General features: G+C 47.2%; 1 protein-coding gene across 2 annotated transcripts in view; it reads right to left on the reverse strand.

The window, feature by feature from the left end:
* The window catches only part of GNAO1 (G protein subunit alpha o1), a 148,549-nt gene that overhangs the window by 84,363 nt on the left and 45,198 nt on the right, over positions 1-18,988 (reverse strand). For both annotated transcript variants that reach the window (XM_087738740.1, XM_087738741.1), the window contains exon 3: positions 12,962-13,103. In XM_087738740.1, the coding sequence (XP_087594866.1) occupies positions 12,962-13,103 (142 nt within the window). The remainder of the gene's footprint in view (positions 1-12,961; positions 13,104-18,988) is intronic.

Below are 18,988 nucleotides of genomic sequence, written 5' to 3' on the forward strand. Positions count from 1 at the left end.
CATGCAGTGGTTCTCAGGAAAGGACCATTGGAGATGTCTACATGCAGCGGCGTGGCTGGCTTGGGGTTGCAGGCTGCTGGGGACGAGTGCGGCAACGGCCTGAACAGGGTCAGGCTTTGCACCCTATGGCTCCTCCAGGAATGGGAAGAGGGGAGCCAGTAAAGGGGTGTCTGCCCAAGGGGTGGCTTTTAAGGGGATTGGATTAAGGTAAAATGTCTGTGCATACAGCCGATGACTGTGAAATAAGTACAGGTGTAGTCTGGGTCCAGCTCCTCTTGGTTTCTGAAACCTCATAGCCCGAGAGCCTTGATGCTGAAATTGCTGAGAGTCCTCATGCTGGGGGATAGGCTTCCTCCTCCTGGTACACAACTCAGGGCTTTAGGGTTGGGATTGTTTTGTGCATGTACTTTTTTTTGCTTGGATCACCAACAAGAAATTGTAGATGCTCGTCTCTTAGTCCGCAATGACATAAAGAGCAGCTGAGCCAAAGGCTCAGCGCTGCAGAGCCTTGCAGGCTTCTACAAATTGTCCCATTGCCTTCCCTGAGGTTTTGTTCTTGGAGAGAAAGTTGAGAAAATAAGGATTTTTGCCTACTCACTCGTCACAAGACCAGCTTGAACTTGGCTCATGATCCACTGTAATGCTGAATATGGTCTTTTCAGTCTTGGTCCGTCTTTTGCCTCTGGAGTAAATTAAATAAAGGAGTCTGCAATAGTGGCATGCGTACACCAACCAAGACAGCAGATTTAATCCCGTGCCATTTCCCAGGTGAAGGATCTCACCAGTGGAAGTGAGCAAGGGAAGACACGTGCATGCCATGGCAGCTAAGAGAAGCAGAACTTGAACTGGCGAGCAAAAAGCTGTGCGCCTTGGGAGGGGGTGCCTGCAATGCGCATCAAGGGAAGCTGTAGTAAAACAAAAGTCTGTTTAAAACTAAGGGACTCGAACAAGGACAGCACAGATATCACTGGTTAGAAACCTCTGCATGCCTCATAAATACGGCAGTGGAACTTGGCAAGAGAAAAGCTTTCCTAAGCTTATAGTACCAATAACAGTAATTAAGGAGAATAAAAGCTGGAAGAAAAATGGATTCAAGACCTTTGGCTAAGGTGCTGGTGAGGTGGTGAGGAAAACTAGCCTAAAATTCCCCCATCTTTGGCATCCATGGAAATGTCACACTGCGCCTCCAGATAGGTTGTGTTGCCAAAACCTGCCCTGCATAAAAGACAAAAAAAAGTACACAAATGCGATGACATGTAGAAGGGAGGAATGGAGATGAGACCTGGTTCCCACTTGGAAGAAACTAATTCATAACTTTAAAGAACTAACTCAAACTCACTGGATGGTGACTACTGGGATCTCTTTCTTCTCAGAAAAATTTTCCTTTGTTGCCTGGAATATCATCTACCAGCACTAAAAGCTCTCATAATTTTAAAGAAAAACTCAATAAAATTGGCAAGCCAAACATCCTGCTAGCCTCAGAAAATGCTCTGCACTTTTCTGCCGCTGCCTCCTGTTGCTTGGCTTTGATCACACGGACAGACAGGCACGGGTGGGAGCTGGGTTGAGCTGCACTCCCAGGGGAGGGAGCACGGCTGTGTCCCGCTGTGCCCTTCCCAAGGAAGGCTTGGCAAGGAGGCTTCCTCCTCTGGAGCACAGCAGCTGCTGGCAGGTAGGAGGGAACAGGATGGGAACTTTTTTGCTTCCCAAACTATTACCTGTGAAGACCTATTTTGGAGCTGTAAGTCTGCTTGCATCTTCTCTGGTTAATGGATGCTTGTTTCCTCCGGGCAACATATTCCCCTCCTATCCCTACTTGTAAAACCTTCTAAAATTGGAAGCGATTTCTCTGGAGAACAGTCTTGCTCCTGTTTTGCTGTGAGCCTAAGTAACAAGTAACTGGTTGTATGCAACACGTGACCCAACAGCCTAGGTACCCGACCAGCCATCTGTAATGTATATCCAGCAAGTAAAATCAGATTAGTAAACGCCCTTCCCACAAAGGAGCAAATGGATCTCAGGGATAGTTCCAAACTGCAGAGAGGTGGGATCACAAGCAGATGACAACCAGATAGCTAACTGGGATGTGTTAAGTCTACTGTGGGACCGTTCCTATGTGTCACTTGATTCTCTGTTCCCATGATCTCAGTGCAAATCAAGAGTAATTCCCCTCTAATCAATGGAGTTAATCTAGTCTTAAACCAGTCTGCAGAAAAATGAAGAGTTAATTATAAATAGCCAACCTAGGGGAATTATTTCCTATCAAGGGAAAAGTATTTAGCAACAGTCATGCCATCAACACAGATATAATATGCTGCAAACCAGAAACTCCTACAACCCTGGAAAACGAAGAGCACAGCAGAAAGGAGGAAATTTTTTCAAAGCCTGTGGGTGAGATTTTCTTTGGTTCCTGAGTGGGTTTTGACACTCGGGAGGGATGCGCTATGCTGCCTGGAGCGATTCCGGGGAGACATGCCGTGGATGTGCGTCTCTGCCAAGGGGAGGATGAGGTGTCCTGAGGCCCCCAGCGACTATCTATCAAAACCCTAAACCAGACACAGGATGATTCGCATGACCTGTGCTTTTTTTCTGTACGTTTTCTCTCTCTGTCTTTGACCACAAGGCTAAACATTGCCATGGTGCAAAACGATACTGTTCTACTGCAGCTCCTGAGGCTTTGATGTTTCTAATCTTCATCCGAAGTTGATTTTTTCCTTCCTTTGAACGAGACTCTGGGAACTCCTGCCTGGCCTCCCGCTGTGGCAGTCCTGACCTGGGTGAATGGCATCTTTGGGCTCCTGCTGCCCTGGGTGAAGCTGGTCCCTGCTGCACCAGTAGAACATCCTCACGCCCCAGTCAGTAGGTCAGGCTGATGTCAAAGCAGTAATCATAGCTGTTGAGTTCCCACGCAGTATCTTTCATCAGTTATTACCAATGTACACAATATTGATTAAAAGCCTCAGTAAAACCTGTATTCCGGTAATGAACTCCTCATGTGTGGCAGATCTTCTGCCATCCTCATGACTGATGCAGTACAAGGGACACGCTCGAGGTACCACCGTCTCGCTGTGCCTCTGCGTGGGGGAAGGCAGCCGCCCCTGCGGTGGCTGCAAGAGCTCCCTCCCTGTCTGACTTACTCAGGCTCTGAGGAACAGCCGCTTGCTTTGGAGGGACAGGTTTCCCCTTAGGAGGAGCAGGGTGGCGTGGGGCTCAAGCGCAGAGTCAGCACATTTTAATTTCCTCAAGGGCAGTGTATTGGCTGGGAGCTTCTGCCTCCTTGCCTCACCAGCTCAGCAAAATTCCTCTTTTGGAAGGATGAGACTTCACAGCCACAGGCCACGAAATGGCTCCTCCACTCCACTTTGTTCCCCTGTCCAGGCTAATTTCAGTGTGTGAAGGGACTGGGCTGTCAGCGAGGCCTCCGCATGCCCCGCCGGAGCTGACAAGGAAGCCTGCTCTGCGCAGAGCCCAAGGCGGCCGAGCACCCGGGTTCAGCTGTGCCCCTGGACCTCGTGCTCTTGCAAGGGCACCTGATGTTGTGTCTCCCGGAGGGCTGAATTGCTTTGGGGTCTGTGGCCAGAGCGGATTACAGCAGGAGAATATTGTGTCCTCAGTTTATTAGTACCCGGTGTAAACAAGGACCATGTTCCCCTCCCTCCTCTCCCACGTGCCTGGTCACAGCAAGGCAGCTGCCCCAGCTCTCACTCCTCCCTCCCAAGCTGTCCCAAGCCCAGCCTGCCTGTGCTCTTGCTGTTTCGGAGCAAAGCCTGCACTACCCCTCACTGCAATCCCTGAATAAACATCAAATGACAGAGCCAAGGGAGAGGTCCCTTCGCAAGACATTTGTTTTATAGCTTTTTGTGAGTTACACACCAGAGATCTGTTTAAGGCCAGGGATGCCCTGTATAAATGTTTTCATTTTACATCTGGAGACATTCAAATAATAGGAACATCATAGAAGGCATTTGGAAAACAAATATTTTAAATGGCACTCCTAAAACCAGTGAGTAAGCAGTGTGACTCAGCAGTGCTTCCCAACGCTTCCCAGAAGAGATGGAAATAAATCCACTTAATAACTGACATGTATTTGAAATGTGCTGAGTAGTTTGTAGTTATCTGCAATTGCTGCTGGAAGAGCTGACTTGCAGTCATACCTGAAGACAGCACCCTGCCTGCATCAGGCTGCAGGTAGATGCAACCTGAACTTCAGTCTCAAACATGGTGGTGACTTTCTGGAAGGATTTTAGCAAGTGCCCAGCCACCCATATAGTCAGAAACACGTATAAGCATCTTTGAAGCCTCTGCTGTGGTGTGTGTTTAACCTTAGTGCCTCAGTTGCGCAGTACATCAAATAACTAGACGTATTTTTTGTTCTGGCTTACGGGTCTTTCAGTCCCTTTATGGACAGAAAGGCTCTAGAGAAGGACAAACAGTATCTGACTGTGTTCATCGACACTAGATGCTACTCAGGGCAAGGCCACTGCTGTCTGCTCTGCAGGGAGCGGCTGCGTTGAGCCCCATCGGATGGGCTGAAATCTCCCTTGGCCGGGCTGTGCTGCCCTCCAGGAAGGGGCGGATGGTGGTATGGAGCCGGCCCTCGCCTGACCTGCATCCCACCCTGCGTCCCAGAGATACCAGGAAGCCCCTTTGTGGGCAGCGAGGAGGTTTTTACCTTCTCGGGGCTCTGGTCCAGCTGCCCCACCTCTCATTAATTCACCGCTAATGCCACAGTCCCTGGCTGCTTCGCTCCCCCCTGTGTGCCGAGTGCTTCCCTGTCACACCACCTCCCTGGCAGCCCTAACTGCGGCTGCATTTGAATAACAAATCTCACAGGGGAAAGCAGGCAGCCCTTCTTCCAAGGGAACAGTTTTTTTTTCTTCTTTTCAAACTAAAAATACTCCCTGTATCATCCAAAAAACCAGTATCAAACACATAAAGCTTGTGGAGGAAAAATACATTCCCCCCTCAGTGAAAAGAGAGCTTGCAAGCAAGGACTAACCTCTCTACAGCACAGGGTCTGCATTTTCACAGGTGAACAGGGGTGTTGGACAGTTTTGCGGGAGGTGGGGATCCTTTTCAAGGATCCTTTGGAGGACTAATGTTGTTCATTACTCAGAAATCAAGCCTGAAATGGCAGCTGAAAGCAGAGGCACCAGAAAAAAAAGGCAGCTCTAAAGATGGATTTGCACCTTAAGTGGTTGTGCTTTCTACCAGCCAGGGAGCAAACAATGCCAGGAGAATTCATCTGACAAGCTTTTCTCCTGGTGGCTAGCTGAAGAGGAAGGCAGTACTCATAATTTTAAAATCACCTTTTGGGTATTATTTCCTCTTTTCACTGATCCTCCCATACACAAATGTCCTCAGGCCTCTCTTATCCCTCCACACTGCTAATGCCGAAAGAGCTAGGTGGCCCTTCAACAGCGGGTTGTCCTGATCTCTTCTGACAGCATGGAGAGAAGAGGGAAAGCACTACGAGCCCGAGCCCATGTCCGGCTGGAATTCCCTTTCCTGGCACCAGTGACCACTGCCTTGTCCTCTCACTGTGTCTCTCTGGGGAGACTCAGGCACCATCTTCTTTAAAGCCCTCTTTAGGTGGTGAAAGATGTGATTAGATTCAGTCTGGAACTTGGAGTTGGAGCTAGATGACTACAGTCTCTCTCTTGTCAACGATCCCCTGAGACATCTCTTTCCATCCTCTGTTTTTCTTCAAAAGAAAATTAAAAGGCTAATTTTAATTGATGGCATCTGTTCTGGTCAGTGGTTTTATAGGACAGTTAGCTATAAAGCTAATGTCAGAACTGGGAAGGCGGCATGGACAGCAAGTGTCACCAATCTACAGTGCCTGGCTGATGCCAAGCGCTCACCAGAGAAACGGATCTGAGTGGCATTTTGAGGTGTGATTCTCATCTGGCTCACTTAGATATGATGCTGAAGTGCATCAAAATATATTTTTTCCCTAGAAATGTGTTTCTTAGGAACAGGTTTCTGACTGAGCAGAGGGACTGGAAGACCAGGTGAACTTCTATCCCACCCCATCCCCAGACTGCTGCCCATTCACCACCAGCCCACAGCACCTCAGAGAACCCAAAAAGCAGACCCAGTGTTTACTTTTGAGTGAGGATTAAAGCGTTGCCATGCCAACACAATAGATATCACCCTGAAGCAGGACCAACATGAAAAACATCACGTTGGCACATCAACTGCTCAGTAAGGTGGCACCTTCCAGACAGCAGCCTTCCACACAACATGCGTTTCCAACTCGCTACACAACTGCCGCCCACTCTCCCCTGCCTCCTTCCGACTCCATTTCCCATGGCCTTTTTTCACTCTTTAGGAATTTTAACTAAAAATGGGTACCTTGGGCCACCCTGGGTAAGTTTGGGGTTTTAGAGCTGTCAGTGATTGATAGTCTTCTGCTGGAAGAAACATTAGTTGATACTGCATCTGGGTGCAGCAGTGTCCATGCAACTCAGTCACTTGCCTAGAGCACCCAGCTGTTTCCACTGCTGTTACATCTTCTAGGCTATTTCTATTTGAGTCCCCGTTCCTCCCCGTTTCCTCAGGGCCGGTATCATCTCCCTTCTTCACAAACTCAGGATTTCTTCCTGCCCACAAGCACTGTTACATGTTTGCAGAAGACTGGGATTCTGACTGTTGTTCATCACCACTACTGCTGCCCTATAAATAGCTGTAACCCATGCGGTGCCAGAGCTAAGATCGCATTTTAGCCCTAAATGAATTGTCAGTTTTCTATTGTAATTACCTAGGTTGGAAAGGAAGACAGATTGATGAACTTAGCCTAAGTAAAACTCTACAGGAAGACTTGGCAACCTCCAATCCTACAACCTGCTTATTTAATTGGGTGGCTCTTCTAGGCCAAATACTGTCTGCGAGAGCAAGCCATGTGTTTATAGCCATGACGCAGGCTTATTTTGTCTCCCTTCTAAATGCTGTCTTTATTAGTAGCATGACTACAGTGAACCAGACACTGGTTCTGGGGCGATCTTTTTTGCTATATGAAGATCATCGTATGTCATTGACTGATGACCATGACTTCAGCTTTGCAGGAGTGCAGAGCCAAGCTGTGCTGTTGCTGCTGCAGCAAAGCAAGGTCTCCCAGGTCCGGACGTGGGTCTCAGCTGACTTGGCTGGGATCAATTTGAGTTTTACTCTCCCTAAGAGGTAGAGCAAAGTCATGGAAGTAGACTGTTTCAGCTCTTTTAGCTGGTGCAAAAGTGTATCATAAACTGTCTTCACACTCCACTGTTACTTTACTGTGGTCATTTATTAGGCAAAGATCTTGTATTTTCAGGGGCTCAAGGGATTGGAAGGTGACAAAGGAGGAAAATACATTAGTGGGATGTGGAAGGCGGAGCTTTTCATTGGAGAGACTCCAGAATCAACACAGCAAGGCTGGTGGGTCACACACCATGCACCATGCAGAGAGAGCTTACTCTGGGATTTCCCTTGTTCTTTGCTGTCTCCCTCTTTCTCCTCCAGCCTCATTTTGCAGCAATGATTCCCAATACATTGGCCATCTCAGCCAGCAACAGCAAGCCTTTCTTGAATGAGCCAACCATCTCCCCGGCAACAAGGCAGGCTGTGAAAATAACAAGTGCTTTCCTTTCTGTTTTATGTTTCCCACCTCTCGAGAAATGCCCTGCCTTTTATTTGTCTCCACTGCTCAAAAACATGAATGATGGTAACTGAAATGCACCTCGTGGAGGGACAAAGAAGGGAGGTGAGTGAGAAAGATGGCTTTGGTCTTAATGGAAAAGAGTGACAGATCTTTACACCTCAGCAAAGGGCAGGCTGAAATATTTGTCCGGCGCTGTTACAGTGATGAGTGCAGCAGACCCAGTATAGCAGGAATGGTTATATGCATGCTGTAGCTATTGCACGCAGCAAGCAAGCAGACTTCAGCTGCAGCTGGACATCCAGACAAATGCTGACACCAGGCAAAAATGGGGTGGTTAATGCCCCCCTTATTCCATGTTCCCTTTTCTCCCACTCCATCCTGCTCCTGTACAAAGCAGCCCTAAGTTATCCTTCACTGTAGTGAAGTTCCCATTGCTTACAACAGCAAATCAGCAAGGGTTGGCTGTATCCCCAGTGTAGCGGCAGAAACCCAGGAATCCTGCGTCCATCCCCCAGATCACCCCATTAGCTACTAGTCAGCAAATGGAGGCTTCCTACCAGCACGGCGGTGCCTGACTAACCTCGCCTGCCCTCCGCAAAGTTATTAGCGGCTTTTTTGCATTTCTCAGAGAGCCTGGGTTAGGGACATGCAGTAGGAGCCAGCTGGTCTAAACAAATACCTACCTGAAATGAAGTAAAATCCACAAATATCTTGAGCTGACAAGTAGAAAAAGCCAGTTACACAGGAGTAGGTCTTACGAAAAAGAGCTCCTCCCACACACTGCTCCCTTCCAGCAGGTGACAGCAGCTGCATCCCATGTCCTGCCACTGCCTTCGGTCTTGCCACTGCCTTCAGCATGTGCGGAGGGGACGGGGCTGGAGGCACCAGGTTTCTGCATGCGCCCCGCTGTTCAGAAGCAAGTTAGATGCAGCTCCAGTGCACATGGCCCCTTCACCAGCCACCTTGGGTGGGCCGTTCAATTACACTAAACAGATTTTTTTTAATATTGCTAGCCAGTATTTTAAAATGTCCCAGGTACATCTTTGTTTAGCTCGCGGTTCAGGAGTTACACACTGTATACAGCATAAGGTCACCACAGAAACATTTTGCTACAAAGCCTGAAAGAAAAAATTCCCTATCAAAATTTTTTAACACTTTAGCTGTCCCTTTCACAGTTGAAGCAGAGACATTTCCAGACTCCCACTGGGAAAAAAAGTTCAATTTGAAGGTCACCGCCTGCCACCTCCCGACCCCAAGGACCTGTGACCCTGCCGCCTCAGACACTTGTATCTCAGCCACATGACTGATATAGGGATTCTCTGTTGAGTAATTTCTGAACAATTTCAGCCTGTTTCTGTCTGGTTTATGCTAATATGAACACGCTCTACAGCTGTTTTCCTATCAGCCTGCACGGAGAGGCATGCTTGCCTGGGCAGGCTCATTGCAGCTGCGGACACCCCCAGACCCCCCAGCCTGGCTGCAGCTCTGGCATTTTGCTCGAGTGGGATTGTAGGTGCTGCATTTCCAAGCAGCTTCTGAGGTCAGCATTGACCCGCTGAGGAAGAGACTTTACGTTTCTTCCGGCTGGGATTTCTGAAGCCGGACTTCAGAACCGGCTCTTCAAATGGAGAGATGAAAATCCAGCACTTCCCTGCCCTTCCTGCTTGATCAGATCCAAACACTTGTACTGACTGCTAGATTCCTGGCTTTAAATCTCCATTTCCCGTTTGCTCTGCCTGGGTACACTGAAAGGGAATCTGTGAGGAGCTTGCTTTATTAATACATTTGCGATTTAGAGAACCGTTTAATCCAGAGGGTACACGTTACGGCCTGACTCTTTCCTGCCTGTAATCTGATCATAAAGGTAAGGACTGAGTAGTGCCTTATGGGCCAGCTGGAGGGTCTTCAGTAGCCAGGTGGGACCAAGCCTCTGCCCCTCTTCCTTCATGTAACCCCTTGCTCTTGGCTAGTTGGGGATCCAGACCTAGGGCAGTGATGGCCCTGGAGATGAGGAACACCCATGGATGCCGCTCCTCCCGCAGCCGCCTCCTGTCTCCTCACTGACTGCTCCTTTTTCACTTGCCCTCTTGCAACATGTAAAGGATTTGTGACTTTGCACTTGCACAGCCTTTCTGGAGTTTCAGACTGACCTTCCAGGCTGTGCGTGGTGACAACGTGCCATGAGCTGGCAGGACGTGCTCCTGCCTACCTGCGATGAAGAAGATGAAACAAAGACCTAGGTGCTGCCTGCAGCCCATGAACCTTTCATAAGCCAGGCACACTTCCAAGAAAACCCACTTCCCTGAACAAGGACCACATATAAAAGTGAAATCCTACATGCAGACTGTTTTGTTCTTAACCTGAGGACAGGTCCTTATTACCGGAGAGGGTCAGCGAGACCTGGAGCATCTGCTTTTTGTGATTTATTTTGCCTTTTTAGCTCGTATTTCCTAGATTGATCTCACTTTGACTGACAAAAGCTAAGGGGTTTAGTCTGGACTCTTCCCTCAGTCTTTCGCTTCTACTAGACTAAATACTGGAAGTATAATTATGGGCAGGAGAAAAATGAGAACAGCGAGAGAGGATTTGGTTATTTTACCTCAATATCAAAAGCACAAAACATCTCATTCACATTTATTAAGTAGGGGAGGGTTGTTTTTTTTTTTGCTCCAAACATTGTCAGGATGTTATTTGGAAGGGATACAGGGGCAGATGCATCTTCAATGAAGTCGGGGTGGGGGAAGCTGTAATAGCCAAGCAGTCCCTGGCGAAAACCTGTCCTGGGCCTGTGCCCCCTCCTTCCCTGCTGCTGAATCAGGCCCAACCAGCCGCAGCCCCAGCTCCCCTTCCCAAGTTCTCTTCTCTTGGGGGCTTAAGTGATGAGTAGGGGAAAATCCCCCACTAGAAGATTTGCATTGGAAACCCTTGGCTGAGGAATGACTTTTAAAATAGAAAAGCTTTGCTTGAAAAGGGATGAACCATGTAGCATAATACTCAGCAAATCACCTGTTTAATGGTCTCTGTTTATGGCAGCTGTGCATTAATAACAAAAGCGGGGTAGCAGAAGCCATGCGCTTCTTTGTAAGATTAAAATAAATACTATTTCATACTAATACCAGCAACTTTCTGTGGAGGTTGACTAAGAGAAAGGAGCAAGTGGAAGACCACAGCCTGAGAGACTTGGTTTCTTTCCCCTCCGTCTACTGCTGGATGAAGGAACATTACTCCCATCTGCGAAGGGAGAAGATACTCTGAATCAGCCCTCCCAGACTGTTTGGTTTACAGTGGTTCGTTGCAGGCTTGTCTGTGCATGACACCATTGTAAGACAGGAGTAATTCCTCTAGGACTAAATACCTTAGGGGGAACTATGTTGGGGACAACTTAATCTAACTTGCTTTTTACTTTGCAAGGTGTAACTCAGGATCCTTACTGCCATAAAGCATAAATTGAAACAAGAGTTGTACACAGTAGACAGAAGGAGAAACCTTTTCATTGTGAGGACAGTAAAGCAGTGGACCAGGCTGCCCACAGAGGCTGTGCAGTCTCCATCCTTGGAGCACTTTGGACCTGACTGGATAAAGCCCTAAGCAACCTGGTTTGACCTCAAAGCTGACCTTGCTTGAGCAGGAGGTTGGGCTAGATGCCTCCTGAGTTCCTTTCCAGCCTGAGTTATCGTATGATCCTAGGAACATTTGGCATCTATTCCACAGGAATATGAACAGACGCGACATTTCATGCAGCCCAGTACTCCATCTCTCATTCCTGGCAGTTCTGATAACAGCTCTCCCCCTCCACACCCCGTACTTTGCCAGGCCTGGCACTAAAGCAGTGCTGAGTTTCCCGCCTCAAATTAGGACTTCAGGCATTAAAAAAAGAAAAAAAAAATTTACATTTTAAAGCTGTCTGCTACAGACTATTTATCATACATGGAGAATGATTTGTTTCTGTTTTCCTGGGCATAGGTTTTTAGCTGAGACAAGATACGTTGCCTTGCTGAGAGCTGAGTCACCGAGTAATCAACAGATTAATGTATTCAGTTTGAAAGCCATCAGCATTAGTTCTCGGCAAGCTCACAAGAAGTCCATTATGGTATCATCTCTACATTTGGGATGGAAATGTCTCCAGGATTTAGAGTTCCTGTGGGAAAAATCCCTAGATGCAAAGAAATCAAAATACCCCTTTGCAATTGGGAGACATAAGGTACCTCTTCATACAGTAACACCACAGCAGGATTTTGGCATCCTTTATAGTGAATGCTTTTGTTATCAACCCTCAGATAAGGAGTTTGGGGTATGCTGTACATCTGTCATTCAATAGTTACCTAAAAATAGTCACGATGATAAACTCAGTGGCATACAGGACTTTGCCTTTACCAGGTCTTTAATCTGAAATTATTATATTTCCAGTGAAACCAAGTAATTTTACTTTCTCTGGGATGGGAGCATGCAAAAAGGGTGGTCTTGACTTCTCTAGTGCTCTGAGTTTCTCTGTGTGGGCTTGGTCTGAGCCAGAAATGCAAAAAGGAAAGGCAGAGGCTGGCAGGGGCACCTCACAGAGGAGCCACTGTTTAAAAATAGGGAGCCGGTTAAAGTAACAACAGAGTAGCAACTGTCAAAGGACAGGCTGGCTTAGGTGTGTGGCATGAGAAGGCTGCCAGACATCACATAGTTATTCTGATAAGACACACACTAACACTGCTGCCTAAGACCCTGTCCATATGAACCTCAAGGAAGTAATACATCCTCTTGTTTGCAAGTGAAACTGCTGTTTGGGTACCCTTGAATGGGGGATGTGTGAGTAAAAGCCAGTCAAGCCCCCGCAGAAGTCAAGTTAATCCTAAAAGCTTTCCTATATAAGCAGGCTGGTGGAAGGGATTTGAACAGCAGCAAGACTTCTCCCCGAGACGTTTCTTCTTGCAGCCTGTGTTTCCAGCACACGCACAGTAGACAGGACAAGTGTTCCCACTGTCTCCCCAAGTCTGTCAGTACCTCCATCTAGACTGTCCCTAGATAACAAAATTTTTCTTGTACTGGCCTGGCTAGTGCCAGGGCATGAGAGATTGTGGCTGTTGTGACACAGAGGTCCCCAGGGCTGCACTTCCTAGCATAGGCGTACAAGTGGCATGTCATATACAATTGTGCCTATGCCTCTGTTTGCTGCACAAACTGCATGTGCAATACGCATACAACGGTGATGTGAATCTTCCCCACTCCCTCCTTTTCCCTCCAAGATATTCAGACTGTGCCAATGCCTCCTGTTTGTGCTCTGGAGTCTCCAGGTGCTCAGTTCTCCGTACCCAAGCAGTGGTGATTCTAACTTACCCGTCGTTCCTTATCACCGTATTCGATGCCCAAGGTATCCATGGCACGTACAATAGCTGCCAGTGACTGTATAGTGTTGCTGTAGACCACTGGCTTGTACTGCTTCACATCTTCTCCAGAGAAGCCATCCTCATGGATAATCCTGAAGAAAATGCAAAGGACAAAAACCTCTTAAGAATGTCATTTCAATGGGGGAGATGTTTAAAAGAGAGCTATGCTCTTTTGAAGAGCACATCTGCTAGCTTGATTCACTTAATTTAGTCAGCATTTCTTTTTAAACCTTTCTGGTTTTTCACCAGTAGTGTGTCTGAGCCTAGTGCCCGGAATTAGCATCCCTTTTGCTCTCTCTCAAGGAGGTTTTGTGCAGGGTCGGCGCACACAGTACCTCCCTCCCAACCAAACCATGAACGCTGGAGGCTGGAGCCTGAACAGCCTCATGTTCGCATGCTTATCAGTCACAGGGGGGAGGTTTCCAGGTCCTATATTATCTTTCCTGTCAAGGTCTATGGAAGCGTGTTCAATGCTTCCAATTACCATCAGATCAAATCTTAACCACTGAAACAAGTGGTAGAAAACCCTACTTCTTGTCTAGTCCTTTTCATCGTAACTCCTGGGGTGCCTTACAAAAGAAACCAGAGTTGAAATACCCCTGCATGGGGGGGGGATGGGCATGGATAGGCGAAGTGATTTAGTTGTGTAGCACTTAAAGTATTTACAAGTCTACACACCTCCTCCCTCCTTTACCCTCCTTTAAAAACAGTGCTGGAAGTTCTTCCAGAAGCAACGTGGGAATGAGACCCACAGTCCTATCAGCCCTGCATGCTGGATGCTCTGTGCGTTAGTCCCTGTTAAACTCTGCAAAAGGAACTATTTGACGGAGTGAGTTCTTGCAGTCCCTTGCTCAGGTCAGAAGACTGACTCCTATAATTTCTTCATCTCTAAGTAACTCAAGAACTAAGACCGGGTGTGTCTAGAAAACAGCTAGGATTTGCAGAGCTAATTGTGTTTGACAATAATTCTTCCCAGTGAAGACATAAGTTATGATCCTGTCTCTTAAATATTGGCAGAGAGGATGATCTGCTTAGCCAAAATGGAGTCCTTGCTTGCTCATCCTCAGATCTCACTGGACAACAGAGAGTCCTTCAGTAACAGTTCTGGTCACTGATAAAACCTAGCATCCTGTCTATAACAGGATTTTTGTTTCCTTTTTTTCTAAATCAGATACAGACAAACCAAGGTCCTGACCATTGCTGGCATCCCCCCGGGGAGAGGGAGCACTAGCAGGGATCATAGTGAGCTTGCAATAGATACAGTGCTGGGATGGCGGTGAGAACAGGGCTGGATGCCAGCCCTGTGTTATTAACAGATGACTACATGAAGAACAAGGCCGACAGAAACATGCTGACAAAGACACAGATCTGCTTCCCGCAATGTGAAGCTCACGGAAAGGTTTTCTAACACAAGCGGCTGACTCTCTGCTCTCCCCACCACAACCTTTGCTCACTCATCACTGAACACTGAGCTCCTGGGAGGAGCTGCTCCAACACCCTCTGAGTCCTGGAAAAATATGACTACAGGCTGAAGACAGGCAGTAGTTCAAATTAATTGGTGTCCAGGAAATTTTTAATCTACTGATCTGAGGAACTGGGCAGGGCCCCCTGCTCAGGCACCCCAGCTCCAGGAAGGGGGAACGGTGCTGGCGTGCTGGAAACAGCACGAGGGGCTGCTGGTTTGTCTCGCCTAGGCTGAGAAGAGCACGGATGGATGAAAACCTTTCTGACGTAGTAAATCCAGACTTGCCAATTTGTCAAAATTTTTTCCGTAGCTAGTTTTGATTTTGATGAAGAGTTATGGGCAATAGCAGACCCTGTACTCTGTAGATTTTATTTTGTGTGAATCCAGTGCTTGTGCCGAGGTTTGGTATAGCAGCATTTGAGTAACAGGGAAGGAGCAGGGCCAGCAGAGCTGTGTGTCGGCAGTGGATCTCATGGATCATTTACTGTTACTCAGAGAAGTGGCTGAACTTCTGGGAAATGTGTTCTTTGTCAAAAGTTCCAGTCAAACCTAAAGAGTTATGGCTGGCACAAAGCACAAGGATCTGCATCAATCCCCTTTGAATTCAAGAGAGACTGTACATCACCAGTTCCTCCCAGCTATAAGCACGACAGCAAGAAGCTCGGCAGAGCAGGGGTCCTGCGGCAGGTAGGCAGGCGGTTAGCAAAAGCATCACCAGAAAGAATTCATTCTTTCTGGTTGGTTGGCTCAGGGTTGGATTTTGGGGCAGAGGGGACTAAATGTTGGTTCTGGGGCAACTAAGAGAAGGAAATGTAAGAGGGGGATATGAAAGGGGTGAGAAGAGGAACAGGCACAAGGGGCTGTGTAAGGGGCACAAGAGGATGCAGCTGAAATTTGTTTGGTCCAGCTGTCGACCATGCTGGTGGAGATCGGAGTGGTGCCCACACCTTGGGCTGGCTTTGTTTCTGCCTTTCACTGATGGGCATCAGCTAGGGACTTGATATGGCAAAAAGAGGGCTGAACAGCTGTAGAGGGAAAGAGGTGAGCTTAGGTCTTCTTCAGAGTTTAAACCATCTCTGGCCTTGCACCATTAAGTTGTTGCCCGACATTTTCACTTCTAAATACTCCAAGCCAGTAAGCACCCTATCAAGTAACAGGGCTCCTCGTGTTGAAGGGGCAGAATTAAGCGATGGAGAGTGGTTCTGGTATCCCTCAGCAAACATACTGCTGACTGGGCAATGTGCTGACATCGTTCAAAGCGCATACATAAAAGCATTACTTTTAAAGGGGGCAGAAAAGAGTGCGGAGAAAAAAACACCCCAATTGTTCTTCTGTGAAATCTCTCTGGGAAGGCAGCCACGGCAACTGAAAGCAGCGCTGCGGATGCCAGTATTGAAGTTTTGCTGTAGGAAGTACCTACGGATTAATCAATCATGCAGTTAGCACATTACCTGATGTTTGAGCGAGCAAATCCCCACTGACTAGTGCCGTTCCAAAGCCTGCTAGGACACTGTGAACTGGTTTATTGTCCTATATGCTTTTAGCAAACGTTTCTCCTCTTGCTTGCCTTGGCGATCTGACGGCTAAACTCCCGTGGCAGCTTTTTCCATAGTCCTTTGGAAATGTTCATGACGCCACTCACCCATTTGGGATATACCTTTCTTCTTGCCTGCTATTGTGCTTTACTGCCTAGAGGACATCTAAAGCTCCAACAACACTCCTGGGAGGCATATTGTTAGGGAGATGGCTTGAGCTTGTGTGCCGCAGGACACATGAAGCAGTGGGGTTTGGATACTGTAGTGAGCTGTGACCATTAAAAATGAACAGTGTGTAGGAACTAATAGAAGTGAGCAGTGTGTCAAGACTGGGAAGTCTTTAAAGGTTCAGGCAGGGTGGGCTAGTCCTTAAACAACCCGCAATTAATGGGAACAGAGGGTTTTCAGCACTAAAAATGTGAATCCTCTGTTTTCTAAATGGCTTGTATTTTTTCCTGTGTCTGAAATACAAAGGAAACTGCTGCAGGCAGGTGCCTCTTTGCCACACTAGAGCCGGTTCTCTCCAGGGAAAAGGAAGAAAAGGGATTTAAGAGGATCCCTGGGGGCTGTGGAAGGGGGATACAATGCTGTAATTTTTAAAAGTGATTCTGAGCAATTAAAAAGCCATTTCATTCACCAAGTGACTAATGAAACACCGTGCTCTGAATGGAATGGTGAGAGACAACTGAAGCAACCTGATTGTCTAATGTACCTATTAATGCCTGCTCCCTGTCCTTCAGCTGTTAACAGCAAAACCCATATGTTTGCATGTTATGTTGTCATACTCATTTTAGAATGGCATTAGCAGACAGGTATTTGCTGGGGAAAATGGCTCCACTGCAGATCAGATCTTCTGCCATCCCCCAGCAAGTCATTAATCCTGAAGAAGTGCCCAGTGCCTCAGCGATTATTGCTTAATTACAAAATAAATGAAATACTTGGAAACAGGGGGTGCATTCTGCGTAGCAGCTTGCTTTGGCTTCCGTTCAACAAAGCACTTACGTGCCTTCAGCCTTTCACTACAAAACGAATGTATTAAAAAGGCAAAGCCAAAGATAATTTTGCTGTATGTCCCTGCTGACACGCACTGCCCCAGCGGTTGTGAAACGGCAGCTTTGAACAAAGCACACAACAGCTCCAGCGCGGTAGGGCTGGATCTCTGCCGGGGCTGATCCAAGCAAGGAGCCAGTTTCCCTAGGTCACTCCTGGGGGAATACTTGTCCATCTATCCTGAAAACACCTATCCTGGAGCACAGACTACAATTTCCTCCCCTCCCTGCTCCAGTTCCAGAGAAGCTATTCTGGGGCTTTCCTTCCAGCCTTTCCAACCTAAACCTGGTTTAGTAACTGCAATGACTCTTCCCTACACCTTCTCCAACTGGATCCTCCTTCTTGAAGCACAGTGCCCCAGACTAGACTCAGTCCTCTCTTCTCTAACCTGCCAAGATAATTTTAAGCTGTGAAGCTTATCCTCTGATGTGCTGAAGTACCTATCCCAGCTCCATGTCACTGCCAGGGGTAATTATGTATTTTCATCCAGGTCACTGATGAAAATTTTGAAGAAAATCAATGCCTGCCAGACCCTACAGAGTCCTCTGCTCTGCCATGAGCCACCGGTAACTGTATTCTTTGGGAATGAGTTGTGCTACTCATCCATTTTTGTGTAAGAAAGATCTGAAGTAGTTTTATCTAGACTGTTTTTCCAGGTCACTTTATGAAAGTCAAGTGGGATCGTGTCAAACCCTTCCCAAAATCTAGATATGGCACCAACTATTCCTCTTCTGCTTCTGATGAGAAATCAAATTAGATTAGTTTAACATTTTTGTATAATCCATGCTGGATGTCACTCATCTCCCTTTTTATCTCCTAGGTGCTTGCAAATTGTTTGATTGATAGTTCAATTCTCTTGAAAGCTTCTAGAAGTTGACTGGTCTATAATTCTTACTCCTCTTTTCTCCCTCTATATTTAGAGATAGACACCATGTTTACATTTTTTTCTGGTACCTCACCTGCCCTCCAAGAGCTCTCAAGAAGTGTTTGTATTTCTGAGATGGCGCCAGCAGGGCCTGCAAGTATGTAGTAAGAAGTTCCTTAAACACAGCTGGTCTGAGGACATTTAATCTTACAAAACTTGCCCTTCTTGTGCCAGAGAGAGATGGCAGCGCTCAGCAGTGGAGCCTGTTGTGGACAGCCCTGCTCCCCCTCTTCCTTCCAGCGCTCGGTATCCTCCATCCCTTTCACAGCTTTGCATGCAGGTTCTCTTTTCCTGACTGACACAGCCCTGCCTCATCTCCTGCACTTTGTTATCACTCCAAAACCTCAGGCCAATGCCTCTGAAGTTTCCTGCTAAATTCAGGGAACTTTGTCTGGCTTCAAACTGTCTGCATCACTGTAAAAGACATACTTGGAGACTTCCAATTGCCTACTAGAGAAAATAAATCCCATACTGTTTCTGTTTTACCTAAGGTGATTTACTTTCAATCAGAAAGATGTTTCCAGCTGAATGAAGTTTTCCCATATCAATGCCATCCCTAAAATTACAGTGATTTGCTTGAATAAAACCAGGCATGAAATCATCAGGAGATTATTATACTCAAAGTGTATTGCAAGCAAATACCTTGCAAATAAATGGTCCTGTTCCTGTAAGAGCAGTCCTTGCTCCTCACCTTCATCTGGACAAATCAAGGTACTTAAAGGTCATTCCACAGCTTTCGTACAGAGCCTTGTGCCACAGCGATGAGTTTCACCTCTCTGGGCTCTAGGAAGCTGACCTGGTTTTGCCTGGCAGTGGTACCCTGCATAGCATCCGCAGCTCCGCTTCAGCCTGGATGGTTGTGTGCTCCTCTGCAGCATTTCCATCCACGCCAGGAAAGTGCAGGTCTCCTGAGTGCTCTGTCTGTATGGGGAGCTCCTAAAGTCCACATGGACAATGTGCACAGGGAAAACCTCCCAGCTGATGCAAAGAGCGTGAGATGCT

Source organism: Nipponia nippon, unplaced genomic scaffold, assembly GCF_047370975.1.
Source record: "Nipponia nippon isolate SJK-2023a ecotype South Korea unplaced genomic scaffold, ASM4737097v1 scaffold_7, whole genome shotgun sequence".
Lineage (NCBI taxonomy): Eukaryota > Metazoa > Chordata > Aves > Pelecaniformes > Threskiornithidae > Nipponia > Nipponia nippon.